The sequence below is a fragment of the Mchenga conophoros genome, linkage group LG3 (assembly GCF_057382185.1).
Source record: "Mchenga conophoros isolate Kocher_MC1m ecotype Shallow Benthic linkage group LG3, M_conophoros_male_GT1.1, whole genome shotgun sequence".
Classification (NCBI taxonomy): domain Eukaryota; kingdom Metazoa; phylum Chordata; class Actinopteri; order Cichliformes; family Cichlidae; genus Mchenga; species Mchenga conophoros.
Genome location: NC_140528.1, coordinates 1,173,618 through 1,199,367, shown reverse-complemented (window position 1 = coordinate 1,199,367; position 25,750 = coordinate 1,173,618). Strand labels below are relative to the sequence as shown.

General features: G+C 47.0%; 1 protein-coding gene across 18 annotated transcripts in view; it reads right to left on the bottom strand.

Annotated features, from left to right (window-relative positions):
* Window positions 1-185: 185 nt before the first annotated feature.
* LOC146576935 (calcium/calmodulin-dependent protein kinase type II delta 1 chain) overlaps window positions 186-25,750 on the bottom strand; it is a 97,909-nt gene continuing 72,344 nt past the window's right edge. Inside the window, exons 7-21 of one of the 18 annotated variants that reach the window (XM_085251306.1) lie at window positions 24,531-24,633; window positions 23,806-23,889; window positions 23,255-23,349; window positions 23,029-23,151; window positions 22,867-22,950; window positions 22,729-22,771; window positions 21,189-21,229; window positions 19,970-20,002; window positions 12,508-12,552; window positions 10,604-10,652; window positions 7,974-8,351; window positions 5,096-5,171; window positions 4,914-5,008; window positions 2,309-2,537; window positions 186-1,388 (exon numbers count right to left, since the gene is read on the bottom strand). In XM_085251306.1, the coding sequence (XP_085107432.1) occupies window positions 1,385-1,388; window positions 2,309-2,537; window positions 4,914-5,008; window positions 5,096-5,171; window positions 7,974-8,351; window positions 10,604-10,652; window positions 12,508-12,552; window positions 19,970-20,002; window positions 21,189-21,229; window positions 22,729-22,771; window positions 22,867-22,950; window positions 23,029-23,151; window positions 23,255-23,349; window positions 23,806-23,889; window positions 24,531-24,633 (1,482 nt within the window). In that variant the 3' untranslated portion in view covers window positions 186-1,384. Of the gene's footprint in view, window positions 1,389-2,304; window positions 2,538-4,913; window positions 5,009-5,095; window positions 5,172-5,384; window positions 5,406-7,973; window positions 8,352-10,603; window positions 10,653-12,507; window positions 12,553-14,845; window positions 14,906-19,969; window positions 20,003-21,188; window positions 21,230-22,728; window positions 22,772-22,866; window positions 22,951-23,028; window positions 23,152-23,254; window positions 23,350-23,805; window positions 23,890-24,530; window positions 24,634-25,750 lie in introns of those variants that run through there. The other 17 variants (XM_085251281.1, XM_085251363.1, XM_085251315.1 and 14 more) reach the window with 17 other exon arrangements.

Sequence of the window (25,750 nt, the reverse complement as noted above, 5' to 3'; positions counted from 1 at the left end):
GTCAGGGAGGGGCGGCATCTGCTGAAACCGAGTGAGGATGAAGGGGCGGGGGCGGGCAGGTTCAGCAGGATTTTTCACAATCAGCATCAAAGCACAAAAAGAAATATCAAAGCTAAACATCAGCAGCAAAACTTCAGAAATATCACTGATGCAGAGTTCACATAAGGAATGAAAAAACAAATCGCTCATTGGCATAAATCACATTTTATTTGAGATTTCTTAAACATCAGGCTTGGCCCATCATGGCAACATTAAATACCAGCAGCCCATCATACAGTTCAATCACAAAGATAAACCCAAAGTGTCCTTTGAAATGGACAAATGTGATCAAAGAAATCAATACGAAGCAGTTCTCTAAATATTTCAGTGATTATTTAATACAGAAAAACACACCTGTGACTGTCTTTAACGGCTTCCTCTGCACTCAATTCAATCTGGAATTAAAGTTTGTTCCCTGTGATCTCCACAACAACCGTTTCCCTTTCAGTCAGATGGTGGCACTAAAATAACTATAGCGTAACATAATGAGTGTTGAGCATGAGTAACCCGGTCAGTGATGAAACTTAGCAAACTGATTTACACGGTTAAACAGGGTTCGACTTTAAGCAGAGGATGAAATACGGAGGATGTTCTTAAAGGTAAGTGAGGAGAAGGACAGGCATCAATATCACACTGTAAAATGTAAACAAACAGATTCACATAATTAACTTATTATTGTATGAAAATGTGACTGGCAGGAGTCAGAATGGCTTTAAGAATCTATGTCTACACTTCCTCCCACGATGCTCCGTGATGACCGAACTCACTAAAACAAACGGTTTCCCTTTTAAACATGTAGTTACAGTTCCTAGTAAACATACATCAGTAAGATAAGTCAACTCATATGGATCAAGCAAAGAGCAAATTACATGATTACCAAAATCTATGGATCAGCCAAACAAAGCAGGCTTGTGTCTGGAAACAGAAACGTGATTAAAAAGTTTGATATCGGTCATTGTGCCAAAAGGTAAAAATATCACAATAGCACAACATGTGTAATCCTGACTGGGAGCTTCACAGACTAGCCCATTAAAATCAAGTGGAACCAGTGGCACCATTAGAGTCCACTTCTATTTAAAAAAGAATATATCAAGAAACCAGTAATAAAAATGCTGCAAACAGAGATATGTTGAACACCCTGCACTCTCTCTACAAAGTGATGTTGTCAAAGTGTGAACTCCTTTACATTTAGAATAAACTTCAGTTCAGCAGCGACAATGTAAACAACACACTGAGAGGGCAGAGCGCTAGCAAACGAGGGGGAGGCGTGGCTTGGGCATCCGATGGAAAGACGGCAGAAGTCAGTCAGCTGACTGCTGTAGGCTGGAAGGTGGTGGAGGTCATCTCAGCTGAAAGTGGAGCACAGTCAGACACAAACCCACACAGTCAGCTTCACCCACTGCTCTGATCTAGTTACTGGGCATTACGGCTCGTTAGACGTGGAATACGTGTCAAGCTGTTAAAGGGAAACTTTGTCTCGTTTGAATGTTTAACGCTGTTCTCGAATACTTTGTCCAGACTGTGGTCAGATGTCCATGTGACGGAGGAGCAGCCTGCTGTTTTATTCTGGAAATCGAGCAGGGTGGTGATTTAAACAAACATGTTCGTCCGATCAACCAACACCAGCACATGCAGAATGATCTCTACACAAAAGCACCAACATTACTGGTTACGACACCAAAACTTGGAACGCTTTGTGTCTCGAGAGTGTTAGAAGAGCATGTTTACTCGTCGGCCGGTTGCTTAAAACACCTGAGAGGGTTTCTGTGTCTCCCAGCATATGTTGATGTTCTGGACTATTTGTGCAACCTCTGTAATTCCCTGGGTCAACACACCTGGATCAGATGATTAGTTCATCACCAGGCCTCTGGAGAACTTAAATCAGCTGTGTTGGATCAAGGACACATCTCAAACCTGCAGGCCCTCGAGGCCCGGAGGTGCCGACCCTGGTCTAGATATTGTTTCATGCTAACAGCAGCGACACTGACCCGAGCCAAATGCAAAACTGGGGAATAAACAGTGAGAAAAGATGACGAGGGAAACACGTCAATGGCCGTCACCATTAAAACCTTTCCTGTTGGGGGGTTGTCTCACTGCTGGCTCTCTGGCCTACCTATGGTTAAGGAGCTGTACCTGATCCATCAGCCCACTCTCTCCCACTACACTGATCAGATCAATATCCCTGGGGTTTAACTGACTTGATGCTACACACTCATTAAAACTGTTCCTACGTGTCTAAACATTATAAGCAATCTGGTGGCGATCTTACTTGGTGGGAACGGTGGGAGAGCCGGAGCGGTGGAAGTGGATATTCTGCCACTTGCTGTCACGGCGGTGCCAGATGCGAGTCTCCTCTGACTGCATGGTGCGAGGCATGCCGCTGCTATCGATGTACTGGGTGAGGCGAATGTAGGCAATGCAGGCGGCGTCATCGCCTATGAGGTGGACGTGAGGGTTGAGCAGGATGGTGTGGATGGGCTGCTTCCCCTTAGACAGAGCTGCAGAGGACAACAACACTGTGACACAACCAAACACTCGACAGGGACCACATATTAGCTTTAAAGCATCCGATGCATTATTAATAATTACAAATATGTGAAATTGCTCGGCATATAACAACTGAAAGAGGCTTCAGTGGCTCTATTTTTTTTAAGAAACTAACTATTAACTCTGTTAACAGTTAGTTTTTTAAATTACATTTACATTTCATAGAAGGTATTAGCTATGCACCAAGCCAATATCCAGCATCAGTCACATCTAAATGACTGAAGTGAGCGACAAATCTGGCTTAAAGTCTTAACAAAACGTATAAAACGCTGATGCATCAGCTGACTGAGCTCTGGTGTCGACCTGCTGGTGTGGCAGCAGCATGCAGCTGCTTCTCAGACTTAAACGAAGACAAAACCCAAGACTGTACAGAGTAATTTATGCAAGACAAGTTTGGTTTTTTAGACAGGGTGTTAGCGTGTTGGAAAGTAACACCACAAACACGGCTGAACTTTTGCGGAAACATGGAAATACACTGAATATATCCAGGCCTCAGATACTAAGAAAATGACCTGCATCAACCAACAGTGCTGGAAAACACTGGGACGCACGAGGAAACCCGCTCCAGAGAGCAACCAGGTGAACTGGTTGAATTTGTTGCTCTTGATTAACAACTGCTTTCTGTTGTGGTAAATGTTGGTTTTGCTGCCCAACCAGCATTTCATGTCCAAACATGCTGCACAAGCCAGTGTGCCCTTTACCATTTTCATGGCTTGGACTCAGGAGATTCATCGCTACAGCAGAGAAGTCCACAACGCTCCACGTTGTTTCACGAGACAATGTAATACCAACGTAATACCAACGTAACACCAACGTGACACCAACGTAATACCAACGTAACACCAACGTAACACCAACGTGACACCAACGTGACACCAACGTGACACCAACGTGACACCAACGTGATACCAACGTGACACCAACGTGACACCAACGTGATACCAACGTGACACCAACGTGACACCAACGTGACACCAACGTGACACCAGCGTGACACCAACGTGACACCAACGTGACACCAACGTGACACCAACGTAATACCAACGTAACACCAACGTAACACCAACGTGACACCAACGTGACACCAACGTGACACCAACGTAACACCAACGTGACACCAACGTGATACCAACGTAACACCAACGTGACACCAACGTAACACCAACGTGACACCAACGTGACACCAACGTAACACCAACGTGACACCAACGTGACACCAACGTGACACCAACGTGACACCAGCGTGACACCAACGTGACACCAACGTGACACCAGCGTGACACCAACGTGACACCAACGTGACACCAACGTGACACCAACGTGACACCAACGTGACACCAGCGTGATACCAACGTGACACCAACGTAACACCAGCGTGACACCAACGTGACACCAACGTGACACCAACGTAACACCAGCGTGACACCAACGTGACACCAACGTGACACCAGCGTGACACCAACGTGACACCAACGTGACACCAACGTGACACCAACGTGACACCAGCGTGACACCAACGTGACACCAGCGTGACACCAACGTGACACCAACGTGACACCAACGTGACACCAACGTAACACCAACGTAACACCAGCGTGACACCAACGTGACACCAACGTGACACCAGCGTGACACCAACGTAACACCAACGTGACACCAGCGTGATACCAACGTGATACCAACGTGACACCAGCGTGACACCAACGTAACACCAACGTAACACCAGCGTGATACCAACGTGATACCAACGTGACACCAGCGTGACACCAACGTAACACCAACGTAACACCAGCGTGACACCAACGTGACACCAACGTGACACCAGCGTGACACCAGCGTGACACCAACGTAACACCAGCGTGACACCAACGTGACACCAACGTGACACCAACGTGACACCAGCGTGACACCAGCGTGACACCAACGTGACACCAGCGTGACACCAACGTGACACCAGCGTGATACCAGCGTGACACCAACGTGACACCAACGTGACACCAACGTGATACCAACGTGACACCAACGTGACACCAACGTGACACCAACGTAACACCAACGTGATACCAACGTGACACCAACGTGACACCAACGTGATACCAACATAACACCAACGTGACACCAACGTAACACCAACGTGACACCAACGTAATAAAGACAATAGATGAGTCAGAGCTGCAACAGGTGGTGAATGAGGCAGTGCAACACAAAGGGATGCAGTCACTCTCCACAGTGGCTTCTGCACGCGATGCACTTCTTACAGGAAATGTGAGCCTAAACTGGGACAGCTACGATGCTTCATCAGACCATGTCCCGCAGGAACACTGTACCGTTCTCAAAGTAGAAGCGGTGGAAGTCTGTGCCCTCCACCAGGTTACCCAAGGCTTCAGGTTCAAAGGATGTGAGACCAGGATCACATATCTTCCTGAAAGAACACAGGCAACACATTCATTAGCTTTATGGAAACATATGAACGTGTGAGAGTTTACTGACAAGTACTTTAATGACTAACGTGTAGGCTTCAAAGTCTCCATTGTTAATGGCCTCAATCAGCTGCTCAGTGGCCTTGATGATCTCCTGCTTTCGAGCTGAGGGACAGAGACACATCGCTTTAGTTTGGGATATCTGGACAGCTTTGACATAATGAAAACACAGTTAAAGGTTAAAAACAGGAACACAAAGACAGCATGAGTTCATCGTCACAGCATGAGCGTGGGCTCCACCTTAAATAGCACAATGTTACATGGAGATGGAGGAAAAGCTGGGAGGTCAGTGTGGTCAGCTTGGTTCGATAACATTACCTTTCGTGCTAAGAAGGTTAGCTAGGAAACAATGAATGGACACAATAAGTACTGATGTGGCTTTGCATGCAAGCACTAGTGAAAGAGAGTCACACAACATGATCAAGTCAAACAGTGCAGACGTAACAAGAATCTTACTGCACAACATAACCCAAAGACAGCATCTTCAACAACTGCACCGGGTCATTGGCTGCTTCTGTGAAAGGCTGGCAGTTGAACTCCAGGGTGACCAGTTCACAGACAGTTTTCTTCTTACTAACGAGAGTTTTATAACAAGGTTCATTCTGGTCAGACTAAGATCTGCCAACGACGTTGCTCCTAAACGACAACCAGAACTTTACTTGGAGCTCAGCGTGTAGGTCACTGAGTGGCTGAATAGCCATCAAACACCAGACCACGACTAATAACACGCTACTGTTGTGTGAACTATTTGCACCTCCAGTCCAGAAGCACCAAGTTCTACATGCTGATGGGAGTCCAGATACTTCATCTCTGAGGCGATCGTGTCAGCGCAGGTTTATGTGTCGGGACGTTTTCATGTTTGCTCCATTCATCCATCAAAGCAGGGATTTCAGGACTGTGTGATAGATGGCTGACAGTTGGTGCTGTAAGCACCTCTGGTGATGTTCCAGTTCGACATGTGTCGCTCCTCCCTCAAACCGCCCGTCCGTCGTACCGTGAAGAGATGGTTTCCTTACTTTGTGCTATGGACCGGCTGTTTGGTCACTCCTGTGTCGTTCCCACAGTCTTCCACAGAAACACCTCATGTCTGGGTGCTCACTGTGTTTGAGGAACCTCTTTCTGTACCCTCTGTTGCTAGTGCAAGTACCATGAGATATTCCCACATGTGGAGCAACAGTGTTGCTTCACTTGTTGCTACCTTATTAAGGTTATGGTACCTATTATTAAGTACCCTATTAGGTATTAAGGTACCTAACACTTCCCTAATAAAATGGCATGGATATTAAAACCATCCATGCAACGTGCAATGAAACTATATTTCACCATCATGCAAAGAAGAAGCACACAGGGTTGGGTTCAATTTGGTGTTGATTATTTCCAATGTTTCTGATCACTCGTAAGTTCGTCAGTATGGGAGATAACCATGGAGGAGAGGTGACGATCAGCGAGCAGCAGTATGGCTTCTTGTGCGCTACAGATGTGCTGTTTGATTTGAAAACACTGATTGTGATGATCAAAGGAGCTGCAATGTGTCTCTGCACATCTATAGAAAGCACATGAGCATGAGGAAGTCAGGGGTGGCAGATGGGTTTAAGGTGCCATGAGGCTGAAGCTGCAAAGGGTGGGGTGGAGCAGGTGGAGGAGCAGGTAGAGTGCAGGCAGGACGAGGCAGTGATATCAGGGGCTACTTATGACAGAAGGAGAGCAGGAAAAGGCGAGATTTACAAGATGCAAGTGAGACCTGCTATCATGTACGCTTTGGAGATCACATCACCAAAGAAAGGAGACGAAGCTGGAGCAGAACTGGAGATGCTGTGACTGTGGCATGGACACGATTAGAAATGTGAACATCAGATGGTGAATATGGAGGCAGGAGGAACAGAGGCACACCACGGAGGAGATTCAGGATGTGGTCACGGAGAACACGCCGAGTGTTGGCGAGACTCGGGTAGGACGGGTGAGATGACTCAGTCAGAATAGTATGAAGGAAATGGTTTCATTGAATAACAGGAAAATTAAAGGCAACATTTGGCAAGTACTTGGACACGGCTAGAGGTGAAACAGGAGTCAGAATGCTGAGTCACTCCCGTTTACTTTAAAGGCTTGTGACTGACAAAGTCTAATTTAATACTTATTATTAACAACAACACAAAAAGAAACAACAGCTCAGGGGCTGCTGTGGTTTCTCACCATCATTATTAACTTTATGAACAAATGAAGCAAATGTTTAATGCGGCCCTACACAGGAACGACACAGAACTACACACCCTCAGCGTCTTTAACATCATTTATGAACACGATCACCTAAACGCTCCTTTTCTGCTTTTTCTTTCTGGAATCTTGCAAAATAATAAATCCAAAGTTGGTTTACAGGTAATCAGTCACATTTTCCCTATGACAGATTTAGTCAGGACAAAAACAGTCTGTAATAAAGCACAAAGACAATCAGCAGTCATTATGTTCACAGGGACAATAAGGATCTAAACTCTAATCAGAGGCTTTCTAAAGAAAACGAAACAACTCATTTTATGAGCAGGATGAGTCAAAACCTCCAACCCAAAAGCTGCCAAAGCAAAAAGGACAAAGTGTAGTGGTGACAGTGACCAGTGAGTGGCGCTGTCCCACAGCAGCAGGGAAACTGGTTTGGTTGAATGCATAAACAGTCTGGTCAGCAAACATCCATCGCTCGCTCTTCACCTGTTGGAGCTGATTCTAAGTTGGCGTCTAAAGAAGCAGAGCTAACGGCACACACTGCTGTGAGGAAGCTTTCTAACAGAGCGTGAGACAAAGGTCCTGATCTGGATCACATCAGTCATTATGTTCTTCATCCCTGCTCAGAGACATTTTCAGATAATATCAACAATAAAGTGACGCGCACAGCTTCAGGCATTAAGGAGGGCGACTTACACTGGGAGTCGATGGAGTCACTGAGGGGCACGCCACTCTGGGGGCCGGGGTCTTGTGAGCCTGTTTGGGGGCCGCAGTGACACATGGTGTGATGGTCAGTGAAAAGGATCATAAAGGACGACGTGAAGAAGAGGAGCACGAAGGCGGCCGCCAGTGCCCGCAGGATATACTGGCAGCACTCCTCACCACTGGGCCAAACACTGGGAGAGAACCAGCAGGAGGAGACGGAAGAAGAGGAGGACGAAGCAGAAGACGATGAAGACAAAGAGCACGAAAGGCAAGGGGTGGGTAAGAGGCAGCTGGATGAAGGCAGGTGAGAAGTGAAGGGGTCCAAGTGCTTAAGGTGGTAGATCTGCAGACTGGGGCAGGGGGACGGTGCTGAGATGGAGAAATCAGAGGATGGGTGGAGATGGAGGAGGAACGAAGAGGAGAATGAGATTGAGATGAAGTAGGAACGAAGAGGAGAATGAGATTGAGATGAAGTAGGAACGAAGAGGAGAATGAGATGGAGGAGGAACGAAGAGGAGAATGAGATGGAGATGGAGGAGGAACGAAGAGGAGAATGAGATTGAGATGAAGTAGGAACGAAGAGGAGAATGAGATGGAGGAGGAACGAAGAGGAGAATGAGATGGAGGAGGAACGAAGAGGAGAATGAGATGGAGGAGGAACGAAGAGGAGAATGAGATGAAGGAGGAATGAAGAGGAGAGTGAGATGGAGAAAACAGAAGATGAAGAACACTGAACATGAAAGGCGTGCAGGAAATGACAGCATGCACAGCGATGTTCATGGAGGAACGATGCAGTGATGTAAGGTGACCCCGGTGCCCACGCTGTACCACATCCCTGAATCTCATCTGTGCTCCTCCTCTTCTCCTTTTGCCTGCCAACTGCATATTCACCCTCTTTTGTCCCCCTCAGCTCTCTATCTGCATACCCTCACTCTCAGCCATCGCTCTGATTGGCTCATTTCTGACCTTCTTCGTCCTGGTCACCCCCAGTGATCTCTGCCACCTCCAGCTCCTGCACCACCTTCCCTTTCACTCTTGAGATCACCAGTCATCCCTGACACTCAGCTTTGCCCACTCCAGCCCGCCTGTTCTTCTTGTTCACCGTGTGTTGGCATTTAAGTGCATCTTCATCTGATTTCATTTACACGCGTGTTTTTAATGACTTCCTCTCATCTGCAGAGCATAACTTCACTTCTCCAGGCTCCCTTTTCTCTTCTCTACAAATCATAACGTCATCTGTGAAGATCACGGTCCGTGGAGGCTACAGGACGTCAATCGTTACAACTTCTTCTGGGCGCAAAAGGTTAGCATCACACCGATGTACTCACCCACATAAAATAAAGCTGTTAGAAGGACGTATAACAGTCAGCTCACAGCCAGTGAACGAATAAAAAGACACCAATGACAAGTTTTAATTACAAAGCATTTAATGGCCGGCAGCACTGATGGAGTGTGGATGTAACGTTAGAGGTGACGAACATTTAGTTCAGATGGAAACGACGGTTCTCCCTCTGAATGATCCTCCAGCACCAAAATATAAAATCACCTGGCAGCTCTGAAGCTGAGCAGACAGGTGAGCAGGTTACCTGCATGCTCCTGCTCTGCAGCAAAGACAGCATGGTAACCGTATATAAAGACACAGGCTGATTGCATTTTAAAAGCATCAAGGATCCAGCCAGAGTATTTCAGTTAAACCAAGTGATCCTCTGAATAAGAAGAAAGCGAAGAGGAACTGAGCACTAATGTCAGTTATGCAACAGAGAAACAGGGACGAGCAACAATGGAGGCCATTGTAAAGCAAAGGTCCCGTGTATAGGCTGGCATGCACATTAATACATCTGAATTATGTGAATGATTGAGAATCTGCTCTATCAAAAGGTCACAATTGTAGCGAACACACAACAGACACACATCAGCTCCTTTAAACACGAGATGCAAGAGACTGGGAGAGAAATTAACGGCACTGGATTTGACATTAAATTCACTGAACCACAGCTACTGAAAAAGCCATCTGTGAGCCAGCTGTCATCAATCCTTCATATCAAGCATCCTTGAAAGAGTAGTTGTCAAACAGCTAACAGATCATCTGCAGAGGTTTATTTGAAGAGTTTCAGTCAGGTTTCAGAGCTCATCACAGCACAGAAACAGCTTTAGTGAAGGTTACAAATGATCTTCTTATGGCCTCTGACAGTGGACTCATCTCTGTGCTTGTCCTGCTAGACCTCAGTGCAGCGTTCGATACTGTCGACCATAATATCCTATTAGAGCGATTAGAACATGCTGTAGGTATTACAGGTACTGCGCTGCAGTGGTTTGTATCATATCTATCTAATAGACTCCAGTTTGTGCATGTAAATGGAGAGTCCTCTTCACACACTGAGGTTAGTTATGGAGTTCCACAGGGTTCAGTGCTAGGACCAATTCTGTTTACATTATACATGCTTCCTGATAAATAAAGATTTTGCTTTTCATCTGTTCCTGTGTTTCTTCAGATGATGGCACATTGTGTGTTTGTCAGTACTCAGACATATATTGAACTCACTGACTAACTAGTGTAAAAACAGACAACAAAGCAGTGTCATCCTGTGAACAAGGTGTAGTTTACATCTGGACCGCCCTACCTCTCACGTCCTCATCCTCGATGGTCGTGTTGGCGCTCTCGCTGGACTCCTGCAGAAGGACAAACCAGAGGAAGCCTGAGTATAACAGTTTCACTGACATCAGTTTGCTCCATGTTCAGGCATTTCACCATCACCTACTTGAACACCTGTTACAACTTGGAGTTAAATCAGCAGATTGAGCAGATGGCCAAAGCCAATGCTGAAGACATTTGTTTGGCTTTCTCAGAAATCATGTCTCAGTGTTGTGTAGCTCAAAACGATAGTTTAAAATCAGATGAGACAAAAATGACCTTGTCAGGACTTGTTACTCATTACCAACGTTGGTTTTCCCCCTTTTTGCCTTTTTGAAGTCTTACGAAAGGTGAAATCTCTTACTTTCAAAGCTTCATATATTCAATAATTTCTTCTTTCAGGGACCAAAATGTTGTTTTGTGTTATCATTTGAAGCTTAACAGTGGACTTGGCATCAAAATGTGATTAAAGTGGACATGTTTGAAATACTTTGTCTCATTAAGGCAGTTTTATCTTTAGCAGCATCCTCAACCCTTTAATATGTTGTATCCTTGTTCACATGAAACAACTGCTTGTAGGGCTGCACGATTAATCGTTAGAAAATCGCGATCTCGATTCATACTTATGTGCGATCTCATTTCCAAATGACAACGATTAAAATTTTTTTTTTAAAAAAGACGACGATTGTACCGCATTTTGATCCGGGACGTACTCTGCATGAAAACAAGCGCTCACTCTTCCTGCTCAACAAATGACAAGGGCGGAGCCTTATACCACGTGATACAGAAGCTGCCGTGTGATGCTAAAATTAGCAGGGAAACAACAACGGCGAGCACGTCAGGGATGACGAGAAAGTGACAGGAGAAAATCCGTCCCGGTCAACCACCCAAACATCAATAACGGGAACCTTACACAGCGCTTCCCTATACACGTCGAACTCCTGCAGGCACAAAGAAATTACGGAGGCTATCACTTATCACCTGACCAAAGATATGGCTCCATCAACACTGTGCAAAACGAGGGATTTAGGAAAACGATCAACACCCTAGACAAACACTACACAGTGCCGTCCCGCAACTATTTTTCTATTGTTGCACTACCTGCTCTGTACACGCAGCGTCGAGCAACGGTGGAGACGGAATTTCAAGCAGGACAACATTTTGCTGCAACAACAAAACGTGAGACATTTGTTGTTTTATGTTTATTTATTGTTTTTATGTTCAGTCTCAACTGTTACGAAGTTGATGTGCAGTTAATAAGTGCAATAAATATTTATACTGGAAAAGAGAAGCGTGAGAGTATCGTGATCTCAATTCTAAGCCAAAAAAATCGTGATTCTCATTTTATGCAAAATCGTGCAGCCCTACCAGCTTGCATATGCATCTACACAGCAGACTACGCACATATAACATATGAGCTATCACAATATCCTCACTCCACAAAGCAATAACACAAGCATGCATTTCTGTCTATGTCTTATGGATTTACGCGCTGATGTAGATCCATACGTTTGCACAACACTGTGAGAAGCACTGAGGATGGCTCTGGTATCCATGTGCTGTCTCTTTGCTGTGTCCAACAACATGCACAGCTGCTTGGTCACAGCACATGATGATGCTTCTCCAAAGAAACAACCTCAGCACGATGCACAATTTAAACATTAAACATGATATTCGTCACAGTAAGCAGATGACCAAGATTACGTCCAAATGATTACATGCAACAGTTTATAACGTGCAGTATTTCACAGATCTCTCGGCTGTTTTCTTGCATGACGTTGAATTAGAGCAACGGCACACAAACACCATCATCAGAAGCAGCATTAAACTTCTAGTCTAAATGGTGACGAACAGCAGCAGCAGCTTCAGATCAGCAGGCGATCAGCCGTGTACCTTATTTCCATCAGCTGGGTTGTGGATAACAGTGGTTTGAGGCTCCTGATTTGAGAGGAGGAGGAGACGTTGAGTGAAAGTCGATTAGTAAGACTGGCACGCAGGCGTTCAGCAAAATGGACTCAAGTGAAAGCAGTGAAGGGAAGTTTAACAGCTGCTATTTAGGGAAAACAGGTCATCACTACAAACAAAACTGCAACTACAGCAATGACTACGACTGCAGACACGAGATGATTTGGCACTGAAAGCTGCGACGACACCCACAGATGGTTCTGCTTAGTGCCAGGATGACAACGACAGGAACACACATGGTGGTGTAATGTTTGTAAAGAGCTGAACGCTCACTGAAGCATCAAAGTACTTCTATAAAGAGACACGTGATCAGGACGGTTTCCCTGCATGTCAACTCCAAACTCAGCAGCTGCGAACCTGAGGCAGACCAACTCCTGTCAACAGGGTGAAGCTGTGAGTGAGCTCTGCCACTGTGCTACACGAGCCCCACTCTTATATTGGTGCAGGAACCTGGAAGTATTAATCTGAACTGCATGTTTGCATTATCAGACTTAGTGAGGGACATTTAGAGAAGGATGCAGATTTGTTGAGTGGACTGACGTCTGTCTCATTTATGAACCTGGGGTTGAAAACACAAGAAGCTCTGATATCCATTTAAAGACAAGCTTTAATCACCAATCACGTCTGTGATTCCAGCACATGTGACGGGTTTGTCAACTCATGAACTGATCATTGCAATCAGATACGGACAGAAGGCTGGGGGTTTGAATCCACTGAACAGCTACCCTGAGGTACTGTCCCTACACATTGCTCCCCGGGCGCTGCCCACTCACTGTGTGCTGCCCACTCTCTGTGTGGGTGCTGCCCACTCACTGTGTGGGTGCTGCCCACTCTGTGTGGGTGCTGCCCACTCACTGTGTGCTGCCCACTCAGTGTGTGGGTGCTGCCCACTCTGTGTGGGTGCTGCCCACTCACTGTGTGGGTGGGTTAAATGCAGAGGAGACTACGGGGACTAACACATATTTAAACTAGACTGTTCTTAAAGCCTGGACATGAACGGGTGCCAGAACAAAATACCTCACAACTGTTCTCTAGACTTGAAGATGAGATCAATTTCAGGTCCACGTGAGGTTATTGTTTATAAAAAATCTACTTATGTTCTCCTCTGCCAGACACTTTATTAGGTACGCCTTTTGTGGCATATATTCAACAAGGTTTGGAGCTTCCTGTCCACACTGACACAACAGCATTGTGCAGCTGCAGGTCCAAATAATGCTGCACCACATCCCAGTGGTGCTCTGGTCTGGACTGATCCCAGTACGAGACATTAACCAGTTGGAACCAGCTGTCATAAGATGGGTGGACACTCAGGGCGGCTGTGCTGTTGAAATAGTGCTCAAAGAAAACAGCCCCCATTTCATGTTCTTCTGCATACTTTGGGCATAATCAGTGGTTATTTGACTCACTGTTGCTTTCTTATCAACTCGAAGCAGTTTGGCCATCCTGCTCTGACATTGTTGGCCCAAAGAACTACCGCCCACCGGATATTTTCTCTTTTTGGTACTATTGTCTGTGAAGCCAGGAGATTGTTGGGTGGGAAACCGTAGTGGATCAGCAGTTTCCAAAATACACACTGCAGCCCATCCAGCTTTTCTACCCACGCTTTTTAAAACTGTCTTTCTTCGATGTTCTGATGCTCTGAACTTCAGCAGCCCGTCTTGACCCCACCCACTGAGTTTCTCCTGTGTAGCTTGCTGATTGGATACTTGTGTTGATGAGCAGTTGTACAGAGGTGCACCTAGCAGACACTCTGGTGAGGATATATTAGGGTCATGAAGGAGGTGAACTTTAGTGTGAATACTGGCATCCAGCTGGGGGTGTAAGAAAACTACAGCTTGTGATTTGACTTTGGCGTGTTTCATAAATCTGGTTTTATGAGTCGGATCTGTTTCCCTTCTGCTTTGCTAACAGCGACCTTTGTACCTGCCGGCCTCTAACATCGAGGAACTCCTCCATCTTCATACCTTAATTGTCTCAATGCAATAACAACCAACAGTGTATTAGCCACAGCTGGCTTGCAATGGTCCCAGTACCATTACAGCTGGCATCAACAACAAAGGAGAATGTAGCCCATGTGTAGCAATGGAGCAATGTACAAAGCAACCCTCATGTTACAACAAAGACGTTTCAAATGGAAAGAACAAGAAAACAACAGTGACCATCGACAACAGAAAGTAAAATATTACACAGAGCAGAAGTAATGAAAGATCTACAGTTAGAGACAGAGTCATGCAAACACAGGCAGCAAGGCAGGCAGACAGTGTACCAGAGAAGGAGTGGGGACAGGCTCTTTAGGACTGGTGACCACATTGGCCTTGTTGTTGATCTGGAGAGACAGAGTGGACAGACAGGCAGGTAGATGGAACAGGGCAGAAGTGACAAGGCTTAGTGTCCAAACAGTCACTCCTCAAGCAGCTGCTGTGGAAGCAAAAGTGGGACATTGTGCTCAGGAGTCGCTGTCACGTGTGCCACCCCACCGGGAACGTTTCAGCATCAGTTCAGCCGTCGAAGAGGCTCATCAAATTAACTTCCTCTGATCAAACCTCCGATCAAGAAATGTTATTAGGACATGAGTTAATAGACCGTGGAATATTCAAACAGTATTAGATCCCCAGAGTTCAAAGTTAGACAGCGAACAGAGAGTGGAGAGGAAAAAATGACCCAGTTGCTGTCATGAATTTAATAAGGTAAATGACACTTGTTCTACTAGTTGTCTGTGTGCTGATTCCAGCATGCACCAGGGTACAACAACAGGTTGATACTTCTTCTCTTTGTCTACTGCAAGATACTGATTATTAAAATGTGTGTGTTTGCTTCACTGGCTGGGCTGACAGCACAGACAACAGCACAGAAAACAGCACAGACAACAGCACAGACGACAGCAGAGACGACAGCAGAGACGACAGCACAGACAACAGCACAGAAAACAGCACAGACAACAGCACAGACAAGAGCAGAGACGACAGCAGAGACGACAGCACAGACAACAGCACAGAAAACAGCACAGAAAACAGCACAGAAAACAGCACAGAAAACAGCACAGACAAGAGCAGAGACGACAGCACAGAAAACAGCACAGAAAACAGCACAGACAACAGCACAGACAACAGCACAGAAAACAGCACAGACAACAGCTCAGACAAGAGCAGAGACGACAGCACAGACAACAGCACAGACAAGAGCAGAGACGACAGCAGAGACGACAGCACAGAAAACAGCACAGACAACAGCACAGACAAGAGCAGAGACGACAGCACAGAAAACAGCACAGACAAGAGCAGAGACGACAGCAGAGACGACAGCACAGACAACAGCACAGACAAGAGCAGAGACGACAGCACAGACAACAGCACAGAAAACAGCACAGACAACAGCACAGACAAGAGCAGAGACAACAGCAGAGACGACAGCACAGAAAACAGCACAGAAAACAGCACAGACAACAGCACAGACAAGAGCAGAGACAACAGCACAGACAACAGCACAGAAAACAGCACAGACAAGAGCAGAGACAACAGCACAGACAACAGCACAGACAACAGCACAGAAAACAGCACAGACAACAGCACAGACAAGAGCAGAGACAAGAGCAGAGACGACAGCACAGACAGAAGCACAGACAAGAGCAGAGACGACAGCAGAGACGACAGCACAGACAAGAGCAGAGACAACAGCACAGAAAACAGCACAGACAACAGCACAGACGACAGCAGAGGGGACAGCACAGACAAGAGCAGAGACGACAGCACAGAAAACAGCACAGACAACAGCAGAGACGACAGCACAGACAACAGCACAGACAAGAGCAGAGACGACAGCACAGACAACAGCACAGACAAGAGCAGAGACGACAGCACAGACAACAGCACAGAAAACAGCACAGACAACAGCACAGACAAGAGCAGAGACGACAGCACAGACAACAGCACAGAAAACAGCACAGACAACAGCACAGACGACAGCACAGACAACAGCACAGACAAGAGCAGAGACGACAGCACAGACAACCGCACAGACAACAGCACAGACAACAGCAGAGACAACAGCAGAGACAACAGCACAGACAACAGCACAGACAAGAGCAGAGACGACAGCAGAGACGACAGCACAGACAACAGCACAGACAAGAGCAGAGACGACAGCACAGACAACAGCACAGACAAGAGCAGAGACGACAGCACAGACAACAGCACAGAAAACAGCACAGACAACAGCACAGACAAGAGCAGAGACGACAGCACAGACAACAGCACAGAAAACAGCACAGACAAGAGCACAGACATGAGCACAGACGAAAGCAGAGACGACAGCAGAGACGAAAGCAGAGACGACAGCACAGACAAGAGCACAGACGACAGCAGAGACGAAAGCAGAGACGACAGCACAGACAAGAGCACAGACAGCAGCACAGACAGCAGCACAGACGAAAGCAGAGACAACAGCACAGACGACAGCAGCAGAGACAACAGCACAGACAACAGTACAGACAGCAGCACAGACAACAGCAGAGACAACAGCAGAGACAGCAGCACAGACAGCAGCACAGACAACAGCACAGACAACAGTACAGACAGCAGCACAGACAACAGCAGAGACAACAGCAGAGACAGCAGCACAGACAGCAGCACAGACAACAGCACAGACAACAGCACAGACAGCAGCACAGACAACAGCACAGACAACAGTACAGACAGCAGCACAGACAACAGCAGAGACAACAGCACAGACAACAGTACAGACAGCAGCACAGACAACAGCAGAGACAGCAGCACAGACAACAGTACAGACAGCAGCAGAGACAACAGCAGAGACAGCAGCACAGACAGCAGCACAGACAGCAGCAGAGACGACAGCAGCAGAGACGACAGTACAGACAGCAGCACAGACAACAGCACAGACAGCAGCAGAGACAACAGCACAGACAGCAGCACAGACAGCAGCACAGACGAAAGCAGAGACAGCAGCAGAGACAGTCAGACACAAAGCTGATAAAATGCATCGTTCGTCCTAAAGAAAGATTCTCAGGCGCTGTGACTACTTTGATTAAGCTACAGCAGGTTAGGGGACTTTACCAGACATCACTGTGTGAATTATTTTACACGCACACACAGCTAAAAAGAATCAGCACAGAAAACAGCACAGACAACAGCACAGACAACAGCAGAGACAGCAGCAGAGACAACAGCACAGACAGCAGCACAGACAGCAGCACAGACAGCAGCACAGACGAAAGCAGAGACAGCAGCAGAGACAGTCAGACACAAAGCTGATAAAATGCATCGTTCATCCTAAAGAAAGATTCTCAGGCGCTGTGACTACTTTGATTAAGCTACAGCAGGTTAGGGGACTTTACCAGACATCACTGTGTGAATTATTTTACACGCACACACACAGCTAAAAAGAATCAAAGGAACTTTTTAAATCAGACTTCCTGATCTGATCAGGTGGGTAACAGTGTGGGCTGCTAGTTTCACCTGCTGGAGTTTGGCTGAAGTTAGTGCAGCAGTGTGGTCTGATACCGGGGCCATACAAAGGTTGCACAGGTGTTTCACAAACGCACAACTCCCAGTGCCAGACAGTTTGCTGTATCTTGTATCACAGTCTCAGACTTGTAGGAGAGTCTAGGAGACGGCAGTTACTCTAGCAGAGCTGGACCAATATCTGCTCCTTTGTGCAAGCAGGAACAGAATGAGCACTGCCAGCGCCCTACAGCACAACCGCAACAGGCCGCTGGTGTGAAGGCTCTCACAAAACAATTAGACGAAGAAAAAATACAACAATAACTGAGGCTGTAGAAACTGCCAGAGGCTCACAGGTTTGGTCATGAAGCCTGAAGATATATCCAGATTGTACTCTTGGCTACAAGGCAATCATATCAGAGGCAGACAGACCAGAGCTCGAACACTCGAAGAACATCTGGGAGAAAAAGAAAAGAGAAAAATACAAACGCAGAGTGGCTGGTGGACATAAGACCAGAGAACAAGAGCCAGTCAGCATCACAAAGGCAGACATCCAACAACAAGTGTCTGGAACGAAGAGCCGGACGGCCCCAGGACCCGACGTGAGCCCCGTCTGCAGCCTGAAGAAGCTAACAGCACTGCTTGATCACCTGACAGGACAAACAGGGGGCTGATTGTGAAGGATCTACACAAGGGTACACATGTGCTGCTCCAAGAACACCAAGACAGATGGGATAAGGAACAGGAAGAGGAACTATCATGGATGACCGAGCCCCTGGACCACACTGGCCTTGCTCCTCACATGCATCACTGACCCTGTTCACCACTGGTTTTTAGTAGATACTGACCACTGTATACTGGGAACACTCCAGAGCTGCAGTTCTGAGATACTCTGTCCAACGTTACACTTTTTGCAGTTCAGTCACGGCCTACTACGCCCCGCCTACTAACAGGAGTGATGAAGAGATAACAGAGTTATTGATTTAGTGTAGCATGATTCAGATATTTAGCATTATTGCCTTCACCCGTCAGTGGTGTCAAATGAGCAAAATATGGTAATTTAATTTTAAACGGCATTAGTTGTGCCTGACAGCACACGGTCACTGTGGAAAGTTGTTTTCCTTGTGCGTGCTTTTGTTTCAGAAATGTGGAACATGCGTCACATTTACACACCACGGAGACGCCGACTTTAAGAAACCCCGACAACGAAACAATCAGATCACATCAACTCCATGTCGACGTGAAAATTCAACGAATCTAAACCACAACTATGCACACATTCAGAATCTATGGTTTAAGCTGTGTCATCTACTGTGCCAGTGTCTGCGGTTTAGTCTCGGCTGGGGACACACTACATAACTTTATTTAATGCTGACAGTGGAACTCCTGGTTTTAACGTCCACGTGGGTCAGGAATGGGAATCTGTTCCCATCTGTGCAACAAAGCAAACAAAAGAGTTCAGCGTGAAACTAGCATCACTATAAGCATTAATCTATTCAACACTGCTGTATGCAGGAGAAGAAGAAAGCTACAGATTGTGTACATAAGTGGCTATTTGGTCAGCAAGCAGTGGTTATGAGCTCAGGTCAGCCCTGCACACCAGAACAGGTGGACCTCACACAGAAAACTTTAAAACGTTATTTTTGTTTTACATAAAAACACTAATTTTTAGTATTTCAGAGGTTTCAAACCTAAATCCTACATTTTCTGAATAAAATGTTGAACACGGATTCAAAGGCATCTCTGACTTTAATAATAACAATGATAAAGCTGCTTTGACACATTCAGCCCAAACTATAGTGTTTCTGTGTCGTGAGTCATGCAGTGCCTCCCCAGCCTCAAGCAGCACTGTGATTGTGGTGGAAACACAACGAGGTCTCTATTGCCAACTACTTGAAAAGCTGGTCTGGCTACCAAAGCAGCAGACGTACCCCCACGTGCTCTGCACTGTCCGTCTTCCTTTTCTGCGTGAACACAGGAAACGTCGTCTTTGTCTCATTGTGAAATGTAACTCACATCAATCCACTGCATATTCATTTGTGTCCAAAGTAGTAAATGAAACCACACGATGGTGACTAAAATGCATACTTAGCAAAAAGCACTTCCTTTCACATAATGCAACAAGTCAAATTCATGAAACCAGCAACACGTTTTTAACAGGTCATGAAGACAAGCGGACTACCACAGGCAGGAACACGAGTCCCTCTGACAGGCTGGACTGTGCTTAAAGGGAAACCAGAGCTATTTAATGAGCCTCAGAGATGATGCAGCACATTTCACAGAACTGTCAAATCAAACAACAGCAATGCTGCGGAGCTCTGCAGAGCTCTGCTTCCTCTTTCTTTCTCACTATTGAGCACACCGACAACATCGTTGTGTCTGGGATTTGTAAACATGCTGTTTGCCCGGCTGTTTTGCCCTACTATAAACCGTATCCACAGTCCCCAACACCTACAGAACCTGCTAATGTAATAGAAACTCTAATTGAGATACTGGGTAAAGCAGCATAGCCTAGCATACCAGCAGCAACCAAGGAGGATGACTCTCAAACGGTCAACTGTCCATATACGTACGATGACATAAGTACTACTGACCTCCATCAATGCTGGAGTCTCAGGAGCTGGAGCCAATCCCAGCTGTCTTAGGGCAAGAGGTGCAAGGCACACCTGGACAGCTAACTGCTAACACATACTCACATTCACACGCACGCCAAGTTAGAGTTTCCAGTTAACCCCGCTGCCTGTGGACTGTTGGAGGAAGCCGGAGTACCCGGAAAGCACCCACACAAACACGGAGAACATGCAAACTCCACCAGCCTGATGGTGGAGTTGAACTCAGAACCTTCTAGCTGTGAGGCAACAGCGCTAACCGCTGTGCCACCGTGCTGTTTCAGATGCACATGTTCCTAAAAGAGTCATAAACGTGAATTGAAGAGTTTATCTTCATGTTGAGTCAACACAGTGAAAAATGACGAACTACCTGTGACACCTGGTAGGACGGATGCATGTCTGAAGACAAGCTTCATTAATGTCCATTTTGTTGACAGTATTCAAACATGAGAGCAAACCCACGGGGGTCCAGTGGGGTGTGCAGTACGACCTGCTGTCAACAATAAGGTACATCTGTAACCTGGAGTGTGACGGTACTTACTTTGACACCATCCGGTTTTTTATTCAGCAGGCTCTTGGCTGCTGTGGAAACAAAGACAACAATGGGAGGAAATCAGACGCCAGCTGAACAACTACACAGGCACATGCAGCAGGTCCATTCAAGGCGGCCAATGACTAGCAGCCTCAGAGTGGCCCTACCATCGGAAGCAGAAGAGGAAAAAGCAAAGTCAGGAGACAAAAAAAGCCCAAAGAAAGCAGTAACGGAGACGGGAGCATGCGGTTAGATTCAGCTGGTAAAACCTCAGGAGACACGGAGCACATTTAGAGGAAACTCTGCTCTTTCAGCAAGAACACCGAGCAGCAACTCTGAGCTTCCCTCACGTATTTGTGGCCGGTTAATGAACTTTACAGTCGACATGCAAGGACGCTGTGAGACATGAAGCAGGTGATTGTAGCGGCAGAGGTAAGCAGTTTGGTGCATCGTCTGTCAGGGTGAGACTAAATCACAGCACGTAGAGTGACTGATCGAAGCTTTGCAGTGACCAAAGCTGTCTTTTGGCGGCCATTGAAGAGAAACGTCTGTCTGGGCCAGTATTTAAAGGAGATGATATAATTACGAGTCTATTTAGGAGCAGCTGAGCTTTAAAAGCAGGAACTTTAATACGTTTTTAATGACTTTGCATCGATACGTGTCGAACTTTATATCAACAGCAGATCCTTTCTTTGCTGCTGTGAGATGGAACAGATCCATCACATAATCAATGCTTTCTGTCTGCACACAGCAAACTTTTCCCTTCTGATCAATTAAAACACATCAAACTTAACTGTTTTTATATCCCTGTGATGTTTTTCTATTGAAATTACATCATATTTACACACATTGAAAGGATTAACTCCAACATGTGATAGTTCCGCTCTGTCAGTGGGTCTAATATATTTTATATGTATATTTAACGATACAACATCTGACTGGAAGCGAGAGACGTCTGCTCCCCTCTGCAGTCAATACTGAGGCCGTTTCTCACACTTAGTCTGCAGGATGGCAAAGGCCTCGTAAACCAGCTTTGATTCCTCTACAATGACCGCTAATGCACAAACTGACCCACAGTGGAGTTTTGGTAGACACACATGCCCGGACTCAAACCTGGCAGTGTAGCTCAGCGCTGCAGAGACGTGCTAGCTACAGCGAGGACTCTTACCTTACACACGAGTTACCACACGAGGAGGAAGAAAGAAAAACAAAGGTAAACAGAGGGATCGCACTCACAGCTGAGACAGAAGTGGAATGAGCAGCTTTCCTGTCATTAGTCATAAACACAAATCAATACTGGTTCAGTTGAAATGGTTCGCCCTTTAAAGGCACCCGTGGACGGCATCGATCTGCACGCTCACTCCAGTTTTTGTTAACGGCAGCTTAAAGGGGAGCACCGAGCTTAATGGGCTCTAAAGGCCAGAACATCAGGACACAGCAGGACTCCGAGGCAGCACCTCAACATGTGAACCACACATGTGAACGGCATTATAGGGAGTCGCTACAACACGGGCCATGACTGGCTGTCAGCCTTTACTCCAGGTCGTACCTGAGAAGTTTCGAGTGGCGAGCATCGTTGTCAGGATGGCACCCTGAGGAGAGAGATGGACAGGGGAGCGTCACAGCAGGATGAGCATGCTCTGGTTTTCAGGGTTTTAGATATGCACCGCTCACTGCCGCCGCCTACCTTGAGTTTCCTCCTGGCGTTGAATTTCTTGAGGCACTCCACAGTCTCCTGTCTGTGCATCATGGATGCTACAGTGGAGCGTTGCTGTGGAAACACACAGGCAGTGTCACAAGCTTAAACGCTACTACACAACCTGCCCGGGTTAGGGAGCGCGACACCTACGCAGATCCAGGGGTGTTTGAGTGCGTCGGTGGCCGTCACTCTCTTGGCTGGGTTAATGGTCAGCATCTTATTGATCAGGTCTTTGGCCTCGGGGGTCACCGTGTCCCACTCTGGGGAGGGAAACTGTTCAACGACATCGTGAAAACCATTTGGAGTTTAGCTAACTGTTATTGTTAAAAGGAACACATTTCTCTGCACGTGTGCGTGGCTGCACGGTGTAACTCACATCATACGCCCCAGCTTTGATCTGCTGGTACAGCCTGTGCTGGTCCTCGTCCCAGAAGGGAGGATAGCCCACGAGTAAGATGTAGAGGATCACTCCTACGAGCAGCGGAAACCAAAGTTAACCGAGAGCTCACGTCTTTACTAAAGCAAACCGAGCCTCAGGAAAAAGGCCGGCTTGTGTTCACTAACGTCACACCAGGACAACCTGTTTGCATTCAGCTGTTTCTAAATGAGCAGCAGACAAAGTCAAACAGCTGCTGTTTGTGTAAATGCAGACACACTGAGCGCTTCTGTTTGCTGGTGTTACCAGGGACGGGCTTTTTAATTGGCCGTCTGCCTGCAAAAGATGAAAAGGACCTGTATCTGCCGCTACGACCACAAACAACACCGCCCTTTGTTGCTGTGGTCTGAGTCAGGACAGGTGTGCTGCACGCATGTGTTTCCCACAGCTGCAGCCAGATGTGCTGCTTTCACTAGTGAGAGCAGTGATTAATCCAAGAGGCTGCCACAGAGCAGCACACAGGACAGAATGACACGCTGCTCGTCTCTTACCGCAGGCCCACATGTCCACTGGCTTGCCATAGGGATCTTTCCTCAGCACCTCTGGAGACAGGTATCCTGGTGTCCCAGCGAAACCTGAAACACAGACACACAAGTGAAGCTTGTACAGACGACCCACAGCTCGTTACCTAAGCAGGTAGGACCAGAGGCCTCGTAAAGCAAGGTTTAAGAGCTGCAATCAAAGCACTCTGCACCAGGCGTGTGCTTTGGCTCACACACGCTCATGGGGGACGTCCAACTGGTACTTAAGTTAGGGCATAAAATGAACTGGTTCCAGATGGAAGCTGGTGCTGGGGGAACAGACTAATTATCTCAGAGCTCCACAGAGACTAGATGGAGACAAGTAGGCCAGACCTCCACCCTGATGCAAGCCGGCAGCAGTGGAGCACCTCGTCTCTGTGGGGTATTAGGGTGTGCTGACACAGTGACATCGTTGGAGAGCAAACGCCTGACAGATGTACCGGCTCGTGTGTAGTTACACAACATATTGATAGACTGCACCTGTGCAAAACAGCTAACCTGTGTGTTATGTCATTAGTTTTATCACCAGTATTTAGACACATCCCACAATCACAGATTCACTTTGATGGGATGAGTGCACACTGACATCTTTCTTGACATTCATGTTGGGCTTTAAAACAGTCAGCTGATACATGAAGGTCGCAGCGCTGACACAGGTAAGTCACGCTAACACGGACCAAACTGAGGTCACTCACCGAACCACGCCTGCTGATCTCCTTGAACCTCGATGGCCAGGCCGAAGTCTGCCAGCTTGACTGCAGCGCCCTTCAGCTTGCTGGCTAGAAGCAGATTCTCTGGCTTGGAGTGAAGAACAGGAAACATCAGCATCCTGCAGCGGCTCAAGACAGGACTTTACAATGAGGCTCAACATGAATCAAGACTTTGGTTGCTAGCAGCTAGTAGGAGGGGCTATCACAGCATCATCAAGGACTGATGTCAGAGAGCGTCCGGGACAGACTAATGGCTGGGCTGGAGGCCTCTGCACACAAACTCAGCACTGACTCATGCTGAGCCCGATCATAATCAGCCTCAGTCTGAGGTCGCTTCAGCCCGGCTGCACGACTCTTTCAATACGAGCGAGCCAGGCGGGGCGTGAGAGCGGCCGCGGAGGACACGTGAAGCGCTCGTCAACATATTCAAAGCAGCACACAACAACAACACAAGCTGCTGTTGATCACAACACAAGCTTGTTGTCCAACCACACCTCAGCGTCAGTGAGAGCCAATCACTCATCAGACGGAGTTTGTGGACGACGCCCACACTGAGCTGAAACATGACAGCAACACCTGCACTCTGATCACAATCACTGTGTCATGAACATGCTCATCTCCACCCGGCTGACGACATCAGTCTGCCACAGGTTCATCCTTCAACAGCTGCATTCACACATCCTAGGTTCATTTTCCCGTTCATCCTCCTCTCAGGTATCTGAGCCCCGCCCCCTGATGTCCCCGCCCCCTTTAATGTTGGCTGATGTGTCTTTGACCTCCAAACACCGGGTCAGCCTGGCCCTGGTCTTTCCACCTCTGGATGCTGACTGCAACCGTCAGTCGTTTGGAAATTCTTCTGTAACCAACCAGTAAGAAACTGGTGAAGGTGTTGACAGCTCACTGGTTTTGGTTATATACGTGACACCTTGGCAATGAGACACCTTTTAACAGGCCGGAGTTGGGACCAGCTGATTGGAAGTAAATGGTGGGATTGCATCTACAGTTTCCTTTGCACGTGTCGACTAGATGGTTTTAGCAACATCAGGTCAACATATTTGCCATCAGTGCATCACTGATATTCTAACCTGCAGTATTTCAAGCCCACACTCGCTCCAGGTCCCATCCAGAGGTCACGGATCAGCTGTCAGTTGTTACAACGCTGCCATCTCCCACCGGAACAACAGGCCGTTACGCCAGGCTGCTGT